The sequence below is a fragment of the Berghia stephanieae genome, chromosome 4 (genome assembly GCF_034508935.2).
Source record: "Berghia stephanieae isolate SIO BIC M18660-M18661 chromosome 4, UCSD_Bste_1.3, whole genome shotgun sequence".
In the NCBI taxonomy this organism is placed as follows: domain Eukaryota; kingdom Metazoa; phylum Mollusca; class Gastropoda; order Nudibranchia; family Aeolidiidae; genus Berghia; species Berghia stephanieae.
Window position 1 is genome coordinate 42620314 of NC_088363.1, and position 13698 is coordinate 42634011.

The following is a 13698-nucleotide window of genomic DNA, read 5'->3' on the forward strand; positions in this document are numbered from 1 at the left end:
GAATGGTTAGGAGAAGAAAAAACAATTTCAAGCCTGTAACAAATTTATTAATAGACGACTATTTCAATTTTTGACTTTTTAAATTATCTTATCACTTCCAACTTAATCATTAACACCCCCCCCCCCCCCCCCCCACCTTAAAAAATCCAAACCAAAACAAATTCTCAGCATCTTTTAAAAGAGAGAGAAAAAAACAAAAACAAAACAAAACACACAATGACAAAAACAGTTGGCAAGTATACAAGATGTAAAAATCCACTCACATCACAAACAGAGCAGTGGAAACGAGTCTCCACAGCAGCTTTACAACTGTTGCAGGTGTAGACAAAGGCGTCTTTCCCTTGATTATGCAACTCGTAGAGCAAAGCCATTGTAGAAAGCTTGGCTCTCCTCAAGGAAGAGAACTCGTAATGTTTCTCCCTGGCTGTGGTAAGGAATGCATCTCTGCCATCCATCAGTTCACAGTTCATTGCAGGATCAGGCTCCGTGATGGGAGGGAGAGAGGCAGCTATTTGTGTGTTGTGCAATCGAATAACAAAGAAAACCTGGGGGTAAAATGTAAATAAAAAATAATAAAGATCCAAAATCGAAGCAACTTCTCTGGGAATGTATTATGGAAGAATGACCATCAATCTGTGAAAGACTTGCCAAAAGCAGACCTGTCTACTTGAAAATCTAAAAATTCGTAAATTTTATGAGATTAATTTACCAAAATTATTCATAATCTAATGATTATTGCCATTCATTATTTTTGCATAATGCCCTTGAACATTTAGAGGCAAAATTTCATAATTCTATGAAATTTTCCTAACAGTAGGCAGGTCCGCAATAGACAACTGTCATGTTATTTTTTTTTTCATATCTGCCCCAGAACAAAGAAGAATATAAATCATTTATATGGTGCAATAGCTTAATTATCAATAAATGTCATAACTTAATCAGATGAGCAAGAAGTAAAGACTCCTGAAGTGTTATATCAGAACGAGGCAATCCTCCTCCATAACGCGTCTTAAAATCCTAGAGAACTATTCCAATATTTAATAAATTTTTTTCCTTCATAATTTTCTCATCTGCGCATTCTGGTCAAAATTACTTACAATAAGCCCAAAAAAAAAAAAAAAAAAACCCCAAAAAACAAAAAGGTATTCAAAAAAAAAAAAAAAAAAAAAAAAAAAAAAAATTATAATTTTTTTTTTTTTTTAATGGTAGATATTCAATTCTTACCTCCTTGTGTTTTTCCATATGGCTGTACAGTTTTGCTGTGAGATCATTTGTTCCTGATGGCAGATTTGTCTTCCTATTATTCTTTCTTGCACTATTTTTGCTTTTGTTGGCTTTCTTGTTTCGTTGTCCTTTTTTCTCGCCCTTCTTTTTCCCAGAGACATCCTGTTGAGATAGTACAACCTTAATGTTCGTATGAACTAAACATATCCTATCAGTTTAAGAGGGTGTATATGCAAAAAAATTTTTAAAAACAAAAAAAACCCAAAGATTTTTTAAAAGGTACAGGTGCAAAATAAAAAAAAAAAAGAAAAAAGAAAACAGAAAAGAAAACCAACTATTTTCTACGGCAGACAAATGAACAAATGAGTCTAAAGAATGGTGGAATGCTGATTTGGAATCAGCCACTAATCTTTGTCGTTTTTGTTTTTAAGGGTTTTACGGCACTAGCCACACATTTAGGATATATCAGCGCCAGTAAAAAAGAAGAAAATGGGATAGTAAAAAGTTCTAGAATTACAATTAAAGCACCCATGAAAAAATAAGACATAGGGGAGCTGGGAACAAATAGGGATCAGATGTAGATTCCACGAGCACACTATCACAGTACTTAGTTTGAGACCACCTTTAAGTCTCATCCGGACACAAGCACAAAATCCAACAAAGAGGAATACCTCAAATGCTTACATTATAAATTCAAAATAACAAATATAATAATACATAACAGAGAGATGATTTACAAGGAAAAAAATATCATCTCCCAAAACAATAACTATGCATTTGACTGTTTCCCTCCCAGCTAGGACTCAGGCCAGGGCCAGGACAAACCAAGTAATCTCATTCCAAGACAAAGACAGAAAGCATGTTGGAAAACAGATATAAGGGGATAGAAGACACAGTATGTACCCTCCTGCCCACTATGGAAGGTCAGGAACCCCACCCAGTTCTTTAGGCATAGCAGCAAACTTTTCAAAGAGCTAAAATGGGACACGTATAATGCACAATACCGCCATGACCCCCTCCCCCGCCTCTTATCAAGACAGTTGGCCGTAATACTTTAGGTAAATGTTTAAAAAATGTCCAAATCTTCGGCCAAGTAGGCAAACCTATCACCAATAAGAAATGTATAAAAGTGAGTTAATCTAACCAAAGTCTATAATAATAATAATAATCTAAGGGTATAATCAGACGAAAAGCTTCCAGCTCTAGTCTAGATATGAAGCACTATAAAAATATTTGGACAAAACAAATCTTAGAGAAATGATATCAGATAGACAGATGTACATACCACGTCATTCGTCTCTTCAACGGCTTCTTGGCTCTCTGCCTCAGCAGCAGCAGCCTCAGCTTCCTCCCTTCGTCTTTTCTCCTCTTCCTCCGTGTCTAACTCTTTGATGCTGTCCTCTATCACATTGGGCCAGAAATCCCCTTCAAAGTAAGCAAGGTCTTTAGCACTGTTCAAACTACCATCAATGGCATCCTTGAAGATATCCTGTTAACAGGGAAAGAAAATATGAATTGCCTAACTTAGACACACTGTTTTTAAAGAGTTTTATGGCGATGGCGCTTGCAACACATTAAGTCATATCAGTGCCGGTAAAGAGGAAGAAAATGGGATAATAAAAAGTTCTAGAATTACAATTAAAGCACCCAAGAAAAGGTAAGACAAAGGGGAATTGGTTCAAATAGAAAACAGGTGTAGATTCCAAGAGCACACTATCAAAGTACTTAGTTTGAGACCACCTAAAAGTCTCATCTGGACACAAGCACAGGTCCCCCCTTAGAGGAACACCCTCAAATGTTTACAAATCATATATAAAATGTAAACAAAACATAATACAGTGAATTACAGAGAATTGATTTACAAGGAAAAACATATCTCCCAAAATCAACTATACATTTGACCGTTTCCCTCCAAGCAAGGGTATCCAGCCAGGGCCAGGACAAACCCAAGTAATATCATCCCAAGACAAAGACAGAAAGCATGTTGGAAAACATACAGAGGGATAGAAGACACATTAAGTGCCTCCCTGCCCATTATGGGAGGTCAGGAACCCCACCCAGAGACGCACTGAACATTGCTTGTTCGAAATGTCAAGTCCACATGACTTTTAAGATATAACCCTCCGCTTATTTGCTTTTAAAGATTTCACGGTGCTTGCCACACATTTTGGTCTTTTCACAGACAGAAAAAGAGAAGAAAACAGAATAGTATTATAAAAACTCAAAAGATTAAACCTACTGAACATTAAACGTTTGGAACAAAAATATAACAGTAAATAACAGAAAGATGACTATTTCCCTCCCAGCCAAGGACTGCAGTCAGGGTCAGGACAAAAACAAGTAACCTCATTCCAAGACAAAGACAGAAAGCAAGTTGGATAACAGATATAAAGGGATGGAAGACACAGTAATGGGGATCTTTCCACCCACCAGGGAAGATCAAGGACCCCACCAAGTATGAAATTTGGCACAAGCCATGAACTCTGATCGCACACATGACCAATTACTAACCTGGTAACCCACAACCACACGGTCAATGATAGCCTTGTCCAACATTTTCTTGTACCAGTCCTGCAACCTCTTTGGCTTGGGGATTTTCTGTTCCGGTGGATGACAATGGAATATGTAGTCATCGCCCTCACTGGGAGGACAAGCCCAAATGTGAGCTGTTGTGTAGCCCAGTTGTTTTGCATACTCCAAGTAACCAATGAGGATCTCATGGTACACAGCAGTACGAAGGACTTTTGGCCGGAAAAAGCGAACACTGTCAAGGTAAGAGATGTATACTCGTCTGCAGAAAAATGGAAAATATTTGTCAGAAAGGAGTAAGCATAAATATAAATATCATAGAATTACCAAAGCGAACAAACATGAGTTCTATTCTTGAGAACAGAACAGATCAAAATATCCACAAGCATATTTTACGCAAATCATTATCTAAAAATGCTCTATAAATTGTTGAAGTGCAAATAAAAAAGAAGTTTGGAATTATACAAATATCATCATACATGAGAAGTCTTGATAAGAAGCAAATATTGGATTGGGTTGTAATTACGACACCCAAAAGAAAACGTGAAAAATGTGTCTAAGCTAAGACAAGGTGTCCAAGGAAGTCCAGTCTTAAAATTTTCTACCAGGCATTTTATCGATTCTTTGCATCTCCACAGTGTTCTAAATGCTTAAAAAGACATTCCTATTTAAAATAGGTCTAACCTAAAGACAAAGTAAGAGCTGAGGTGAAAATGACTGGTCACAAAAAAGAAGGAAATTTCTCAAATCATGACCCATCCATGTGACTATAATCCAGGGCTGGCGTGTCTAAGTCGGTAGGAATCGGTTGTTTGAGGGTGGAGTCGGAGTCGGTTTTAGAAGTCCCGACTCCGACTCCTTACCACTTTCAGACATTGCATTTTTATATCATTCAATGTGTAATATTTTAGATACTACATGGATAGTATCCAGGCCTATAGCTATTTTATGCTTATTATTGCATTACTGCTTTCATTCCAAATTCTGAATGTGTGTATGAGAACAGTCTTGATCACTGTCATAAACTTAATTAACGGTATCATTTCAAACTTTACTTTTCTTGTCATCAAATCACAAAATTCGTCTTTTTTTTAAACAAACTGATACATCACTTAGTTAAGTGAACAATTATCTTTCTTTAAAAAAAGTATTTTAATGGTTTAAGTTTCAGGAGGTAGAGAGGCCGTGTGGTAAGCTTGTTGGACTCTGGACTGTGAGATATTGGGTTCGAATCCTGACCGAAGCATATTTTGTTTCTTCCTTGAGCAAGAACATACTCCACTGGACCCAGGTGTAAATGGGTACCAGTACGACTGGGGAAAGTAATCTGCGGCAGACTAGCGTCCTGTCCAGGGGGTGAACAAATGTATGTTATCCGCTTCACGTTGGAATTAACATTTTTAAATTTCTATATCTGTAAATGTTCATGATTTATGAATGATTGTTCTATTCTTTTAAATGTTTCAATATTATTTTTAATTAATGACTTTATAATATTTCAGGAAAGGGGAATATTATATTTATAATTCACTTTGAAAAATTAAAACTAAAACTATCAAAACTATTACTATTAATTAAAACTTTTTCAAAATAAAATTCACAAATAGTAATCTTTTTTGTGCGTTTGTTTTCATGGGAAAAGGGGATGTGTTTTATCTTTTAAATTTAATGATCATTAATCAATATTAATGTGTTTATTCGAAATGAGCTAATCAGTCTGTAGTCAAAAAATGATGAAGAGCTTGTACTTTTAATGATGCAATATCAAATATGAAGTGGCTTGTATTGTTATAATACATATACTGGGGAAAAGCTAAAAGTAGCTGCGAGTGTTCGTTGCATATTATTACCTATTAATACTATGCTTGAGGATTCGGAGTCAGAGTCGGTTTCAAGGCTGGAGTCGGAGTCGGTTTAAAAATAACCGACTCCGCCAGCTCTGCTATAATCTATAAAATTTAATATCATTAAAATTTACTGAGGTGCAACACAAAACATGTCACGCAGCACCACTCAGAGGAATACCAAAAGTTTAAAGAGTAATAGCAACATATGAAATCTTATCTACTTAGAGAATATTACCATGTGATCAATGTCAAAAGCCACCACCCATCCCCATCCCCAAAAGTGGTGGTTGTGGTAGAGATGGTGATCTGGTCTTGTTGTAGTTGTGGTGATGGTAGGCATGATGTGGTGGTGGTTGCAGTAGTGGTAGTGATGATGATGATGATGTGAATGACGTGGTTGTAGTAATAGTAGTGGTTGCGGTGGTTGTAGAAATGGTGATGTGGTGGTGATATGGATGATGATGTAGTTGTCATAGCAATAGTAGTGGTAGGAATGATGAATTGGTGGTGGTTCTAGTAGTTGTGGTGGTAGGGATGAAGATTTAGTTGTAGTAGCGGTGATGGGAATGATGATGTGGTGGTGGTTGTAGTAGTGGTGTTGGTGATAGGTATGATGTGGTAGTGTTTGTAGCAATGGTGGTGGTAAGGATGATGATGTGGTGGTGGTTGTAGTAATGATGAAGCCAGGGATGACGATGAGGTGGCTGTTGTAGAAGTAGTAACATTATAATAACTTTGAACACAGCAGTTGTCCTCTGTGCATTTTTAATATCGTATTTTAAGCAAGAAATTCCTAATTTTTCTAATTTTTAAGGAAACTTCACCCTCAATCTCATTATTTCCGACATTTCCGACCAAGTATGATATTTCCTACCAATTTCCGACTTTCCAACTTCTCTGGACACCCTGCATGAGATGACATACAAAGAACAATGATATGCAAAGATTGGTAAGCAAACAGGAAGCAAGTGATAAACAACTCCATACCTTGTGTTGGGCATGGGACAAGAGGATCCATATTCTTGGACATGCATTCCGAAGAAACAAACATCCACCCCATCAATTTCCTCAAATGCAAACATGGCCTTGGCACGATATGGATAACCATTAGGCACTTCATCTCCAAACCTGACGGACAGAAAAGATTATTAATACAATAAAAATGACATTGAATAAATTATGAAATCAATCAAAATTGTATTTGCCACAAAACAATGATTTAAAGCCAGATTTGTTTCGAAATATTTGATAAATATTTACCTTAGTAAGAGTTTACTTCACTCCTTTGATTTATTAATATTTTTTTTTCCAAATTATAATTCTTATCAATATTAATCTGACATGGACAACAGATCTACTTATAATCACTATGAGAGCAATAACCGCTTCACTGAAAATAATAACAAAATGCTTTTGCCGTTCTCGTGATGGAAACCATTAAGAAATGTCAGACCCCTCTTTAGAGTGTTAAATGCCCTCGGTATTTTTTTTACAGAAGGGTTGTCCCATGATCATTATCTCGAAAACAAACCCAATAAAGCGACCTCCACACAAGTGGTTGGATTGGAAACCTTGAATACCCAAAATTCCAATCCTAGGCCATTAAATATCATACCATACCTGGATTTCATGAGAGGCTTGATTTCTGTAATCTTGTCGTAACTAGACAATACCCGGATGGTCACCTCACCACAAGATGTGTCTTTCTTTCGCAAGAAATTATTCACTCGGTTCTCCAGATATGTTCCTAATTTGGTTGTAGGAAGTTCTGGAAAGATAAGGTGAAAGAATGAAATGCCAAGAAAGAAAAAAATAATGTGATAGCAAAACAAGTTGACAAACTGATCAGAGATCTGCATTCCTCAAACTTTTTAATAAGAAACTTCACTTGGACTGGGAAAGAAAGCTCATGGAGGAAAGCCATTACAAGAGAAAATCACAAATCTATGGACGTCTGAATATTTCATTTTGTCCTGATACAAGTCGAGCAATAATAGAAGGTCAAAAGCAAGACAGATGACGAAGACAGTGGACTCTTGCCAGTACTGTTGTATCCCGGGTAAGGCAATAAACACACGCTAACCTACTCCAATCAGTGATAAATAACCACCCTACAAGCAATGACAAATGTTATGAAAGAGCCTAACAGGTGACTATGGGGAAGAAAAAACAAAACAACAAAACCCCAACAAATTCAAACTATAGAAGAAAGAGCACATAATGAAATGTTAAATAAAATGTACTTACTTTTAGATGTATATTTGTTCTCCTTCCTCTTGGCATTCTTGGCCTTCAAACAACTATCACATGTCCAACTGGATGTTTAAAAAAAACATATAAATTTTAAAATATTTTTTGAAACACCGAATTAGTAACCAATCAGTCTCAATTAACATATGGAATGATAATCAATATTCACCAAAATTTTCAAAGGACGCATTTAGGGCGGTGTTCCCTTCCTGGATGAAATTCATTTCAATTTTGTTTTGGCCTGCCCTTCAGTAATAGCTATTATGAAAAATGAATTAATTGAGCTATTAACCATGATATGACTGTTAGGACAAATAGCCTCGGTTGGATACACCAATTGATAGAATAACAGTATGACCTCAATAATACGGAGCAAAATGCTTAAGCACCAGACACTAAAAGCTGGCATAAGTTCATAACCTACTATCTAAAATCGATTTTTCTCCCAATTCATGGGGCTGTCTAAAATTTGAAAAAAAAAATTAAAAATAAAAAAAAATTCCCCAAAGACAAAAGCTGGAATGTATCTTACCCTTCCCGATAGATGGATTCACACCACAAGGCACAAATCTGATGCCACCGCCTTCCACATTCAAGACAGTCCACAAACCTGTAAAATACAATATCAACAAAAATATAATGAAAAAAATATACCAGGCAATTGAATACAAATAGATTGCAATTAAACCAATAGTGGCGTTTGGGTCTTTTCTAAAAAAAAATTAATTACCAATATTGGGCGGTTTTAATCATTCTGTATCGTCAATATAGGTTAAAAAACATTTATGGTGAAAATTTTTAATTATCTGTGTCGATACCCATTTTGTGATCTAATTTGGGGGTCTGACATAAAAAAATATAACAATCTTGTGGCAAACGTTCCACAAAAAATAATGAAGGAATGACCTCCATATTCTTCCCTCTTGTCAACATTGTGTGTCACAACAGAGAGATTTTACGGCTTTAGCTTCTGGAATTTTTATTAGAACTTTAAAACGTTTGACAGTTTCCCATACCCTTAGAAAAATGACACATTGAGAAAATAGCAAAATAGCTTCCCGTTTTTCACACATTTCTTACTACTTGTACCATCTTCGACTGTGTTTTTCGTGCCTTCATAGTCTACTTTAAGAATGTGGACTTCGATTATATTCTTTCTAAGATAATAAAGGATTTTCCTAATAATTAGACCCAAACCGCCCCTTAAGAGGAAGAATGAGTGATTTATATTTTCTACTAACATCTGATTCATGTTTCTGTGTTGTTTTTAAGTTTTAAGGGTTTTACAATGCTTGCCACACATTAAGGTCACATCAGCACCAGTAAAAAGGTAGAAACATTGGATACTAAAAACATTCTAGATTAACCATTAAAAAAGAATTGAGGAAAAAGTAAGACAAAGGGGAATGGTACAAATAGGGAACAGATGTAGATTCCAAGAGCACACTATCAGTGGACTTTAGTTTGAGATCAGCTATAAGTCTCATCGAGAAACAAGCACAAGATCCCACTAAGAGGAATACACCCCATTGTTTACAAATGATATGTTTTAAAAAATAAAATAAATAACAGTACATAACAAAGAGATGATTTACAAGGAAAAAAACATCATCTCCCAAAACTGTAACTTGTCATTCGACTGTTTCCCTCCCAGTCAATGACTCTGGCCAGGGTCAGGACAAAACTAAGTAATCTTGTTCCAAGACAAAGACAGAAAGCAATTGGAAAACAGATACAGGGGGATAGGAGACAACACAGCAAGTACCTCCCTGCCCACTATGGGAGGTCAGGAACCCCACCCAGACAGCTGATTCATCCAGCAGAATGGATTCTCTGCATAAAAGACTTTTCTTTTAAGAAACAAGAAGATACTTACGGTTCATAATCCAACTGATCATTTTTGACTCGTTCAAATTGGTCTTTCCTGATTTTCCTGTAAAATAATCAACATAATTGTAAGCCGAGACGCATAAAATTCCAACAAAAAGATTGAATTTGTACATCTGTTTTCCAATTATGGATCTCTTCTAGATAAATATATCATTGCGAAAAAATTACTGTGCAACTATTTCCCTCATTACAGTGAAAATTTTTTTAAACTGCCTTGGTCACATGATGAATCAAATCATGTGATCAACCCACAAGCTTCCCTTTGATTTGTTAACACATACGTTCTGACTACCATTTTCTGTAGATTAGGGAGGGCAAAAATTTATTGATCTTCAAAGACTATCAAACACTCAAAAAATTAAGGGGTTTACAATAATATAAGGAACTTCCAAAAAAAATTACAAAAGCCTGTATTTTTATAGAACATCAGCAACTCTGGAAATCATTTAGCATGGTAAAAATATCAACTTTTATGAAAAAGTGCCAAAGTTGAAAGATAATGCATGAGACCAAAAAACCATCCTTGAAAGTATCAATAATTATTATAATATCAGAAACAAAATTATTCAAACGAAATTTATACTTTGAAACCCAACAGGAAAAACAGAACAACTTACGTAATAGGCTGCATCGGGTCCTCTGACAACTCCACTTCCTCTGACTGAATTTCATGGAAACATTTTTCACAATAGACATATCTGCAAGAGAAAGTAATATAATGGTAACGATCAATGCTTGTGGGAATGTTTAATTTTTTCTTAACAATAAGAGACAGCTAACACGTATTTTTGTATATCAAGTCATGTTGAAAAGCAGAATGGCAATCACAGTTCATCGTCAATGCATACATTTGTCTAACAACATTAATCATCACTTCCAACAGGTTAGATACATTTAATTATTGGATGTAACCTCATAATGATGATTGAAAAGTACAGAAATATTTCTTTCTTTTATATATAATTTTTAAAAATTCACATTACATCGTTAAGCATATTAAATATATATTAACAATCCGATGCGAGTGAAGAGACTTGCCTGTTCTGGTAACTGAAATACATGGTATCTCTTGGAATGGTGCACAGCTGCTTGCCATAGCAACAAAGCACTTGAGGACAGAAGACATATTTGTGCCCACAGCAATAACCTAATGATTGCATCACTCCGTCTATCTCTCCCTCAAATACCTCTGCCAACTGAAAGCATACAAAAGAATGAGATCAATGAGAGAGGACAAAAACAAATTGAAAGAGTGAAGAAATCAAAACTTAGGGAAATATATCAGGCTGCACATGAGCTCTGTGAAAATTTAATATTATAGAAAAAGAAATAAGAAAAGCATAACTACATTCACAGGAAGTTTGTCAATGTTACATCAAATGAATCATCAGTAGGTAACAATTTGTCATTATAGAAAATTCAAATATAAGGAAAAAAAATAGTTCATGATGCTTTGAAAGAGAGGGGGAGAGATAGACAGGAAAGAGATCAAGAGTCATTCAAGAATACTATTACTGGAGACAAACTGACCTTTGAAGCATACTTGTAAACCCTGGATGTCTTTCTGTTGTACAACCAGGCATTGTCAAACATAAGCCACACATCATCCACACATTCCCACGGGTCTTTGTACAAACCGGAGTCCAGATTACGCTTTATTGTTGACAGATCCATTGGCTTCTTGACAATCTCAAAATAATCCTGAATGAGAAATAATAAATAATGGCATTGAAAGCATAGCAAAGAATAAAAACAACAACCTAAAGCATCTAAAAGACAGTAAGTATTGCAGAAGTCAAAATTTGTTTCAGAACCCACGAGTCTTGGCTGAAACTTCCTAATCCAATCGAAACTTATTCACAATGTAATATTTATTACGGGATTTGGTTAAAAAGTAAAAATTGCAATGAGATTTTCTTCTTACATGCCCATATTATAATTTACAATTCTGCAACAACAACAACAAAAAACTTACTGGAATATGAAGCACGACTGGATCCACAGGTTGTTTGAATGGAAGGGACTCTGGGTCTTGCTTTCCAAGCTTCTCGATGATTGGCATAAGGGCTTGTCGCAATTCATCGGGGTTGAACACTGCAATCAATGTCAAAACGCGAAAAAGATAAAAACTAGACAACAAACTCTATAAAATAATTATCACCACTTGTCTTTATTTGCCAAACAACACTTGAACAATAAAGATATTATTTTATAGAATTTTTGCTGACTGACACGGAAGGCCACAGGATCCATAATTGGAAAACAAAATGTACAAATTCAATCTTTTGTGTTGGAATTTTATGCGTCTCGGCTTACAATTATGTTGATTATTTTACAGGAAAATATTATTTTATAGATTTTGACCACCCCCCCCCCCCCCCCCCCACCATAACTTCTCTCTCTCTACTCCGAAAATGTAAGAAATGAAATTACTATTACCAACTTTCCAATCTGTCCCTCCAGGAAGATGCGGCCACATCCTGTGGCCTTCTGCATCCGTCAGCAAAAAGCTAAAAGACAATCAGCTGATGCAGAGCGAGGTTTCTCATTATACTCCTGGTCTTTTCAGACCGTAGACCTTCATGTATTATAACAATTTCATTGATTCTTTGTTGTAAATGGTAATATTTCCTGTCATAATTTAAATTAAATGCAGTCTCAGTATTGTCACTAATAAATAAAATATTGTTGTTGAAATTTCGTTTCTTTTTATTTATCTTATCACTGTCATTTATGTGTATCTTGTTTTTTTTTTTTTTCATAATCATTTGACCATGTAACCGTGAGCTATTTTAGGTGACATTTTTAAAATTAACCCATTCTTAACACGCTACTCTGCCTTGGGTGGCCTCTTTCTGACTGCCCCAGAGGTTGGTGTAGCATGCTGAGGGTTAAAATCAATGTTCTTTAATAGTGTACTTCTACATTGTCAAGTAGTCCGGTATATATTTCTGCTTTTTAGTTGTTTTTAATTAAACGAAACAACTTGTAACGTTTAAACCTATCAGTATTCATATCTATTCAGAAAATTAGGGTTTGAGGGTTACAAAAGTATGCAGGAACATGCATAAATGTCGGATTTTTTGCACAATATTGGCATAATTTTGCCCCAAAAAATGGCATAATTCCACGGGGACAGTCCAATACTCAATGACGAAGTGTTCAAAATCTATTTCACTGGCAATGGAAAATGCTGTACCAAATAAAAGCGGTGACAATGTCACATCTTTAGACTTTGTAATTATATTATTCAAATAAATGCCACAAGTGAAAAAGTATAAATTTCATCAAACACTAAGGACAGGCGGCTTCAGATGACGTACCTTTCTTGCACCGAGGTTTTGGAGTAGCTGCATTGTTAGAGGCATCACCTGGTGTTTCAGATTTGACATCTTCACTGTTGCTGGCCTGAGAAGACTCATCCATGCTCTTAGGAGTTGATGGATCTGTTTCAGTTTTCACAGAACCCGGTTCCACCTTCACCTCTACCTCTGATTTGATGCCTTCTTTCTTCTCCTCCTTCACCTCTACCTCCATTTTTATATCCGACGAAGTGGATGTGGTTGTCTCGGTTTTCACCTCTGACTTTGGTGTTGTGTTGAGCAAGGAAGACGAAGCGGATGAGGTGATGCTGATGGATGGGGTGACAACTGACAGACTAAGTTTGGATGGGGATGCAGCAGAGAGCAGACTAGTAAGGCTCTGATTTGTTTCTGATTTAATGGTTTCTTTGGATAAGGAGTCAACTAGTTTTGTAGAATCATCAGGTATGGAAGTCATGTCATTCTGGAGAACAGAATAAGAATGAAAAGCTGGAGATGTAATATTTTTATCCTTATAAATATAATGGAATGGAAAAAAGTTAAGTGTCCTGGTGGGTACTCCTTAAGATGATATAAAACAACTGTATTGTGACTTTTAACTTAAGTGAGTGAAATATAAATAAAGACAAGATGGT

General features: G+C 35.7%; 1 protein-coding gene across 4 annotated transcripts in view; it reads right to left on the reverse strand.

The window, feature by feature from the left end:
- The window catches only part of LOC144970612 (histone acetyltransferase p300-like), a 37185-nt gene that overhangs the window by 7560 nt on the left and 15927 nt on the right, over positions 1-13698 (reverse strand). For 2 of the 4 annotated variants that reach the window (XM_078910421.1, XM_078910417.1), the window contains 14 exons: positions 13064-13526; positions 11716-11834; positions 11271-11441; positions 10779-10936; positions 10358-10438; positions 9727-9783; positions 8383-8460; positions 7848-7915; positions 7221-7368; positions 6588-6728; positions 3736-4015; positions 2510-2713; positions 1225-1386; positions 264-545 (listed from right to left, as the gene is read on the reverse strand). In XM_078910421.1, the coding sequence (XP_078766547.1) occupies positions 264-545; positions 1225-1386; positions 2510-2713; positions 3736-4015; positions 6588-6728; positions 7221-7368; positions 7848-7915; positions 8383-8460; positions 9727-9783; positions 10358-10438; positions 10779-10936; positions 11271-11441; positions 11716-11834; positions 13064-13526 (2412 nt within the window). The remainder of the gene's footprint in view (positions 1-263; positions 546-1224; positions 1387-2509; positions 2714-3735; positions 4016-6587; positions 6729-7220; positions 7369-7847; positions 7916-8382; positions 8461-9726; positions 9784-10357; positions 10439-10778; positions 10937-11270; positions 11442-11715; positions 11835-13063; positions 13527-13698) is intronic. The other 2 variants (XM_078910420.1, XM_078910419.1) reach the window with 2 other exon arrangements.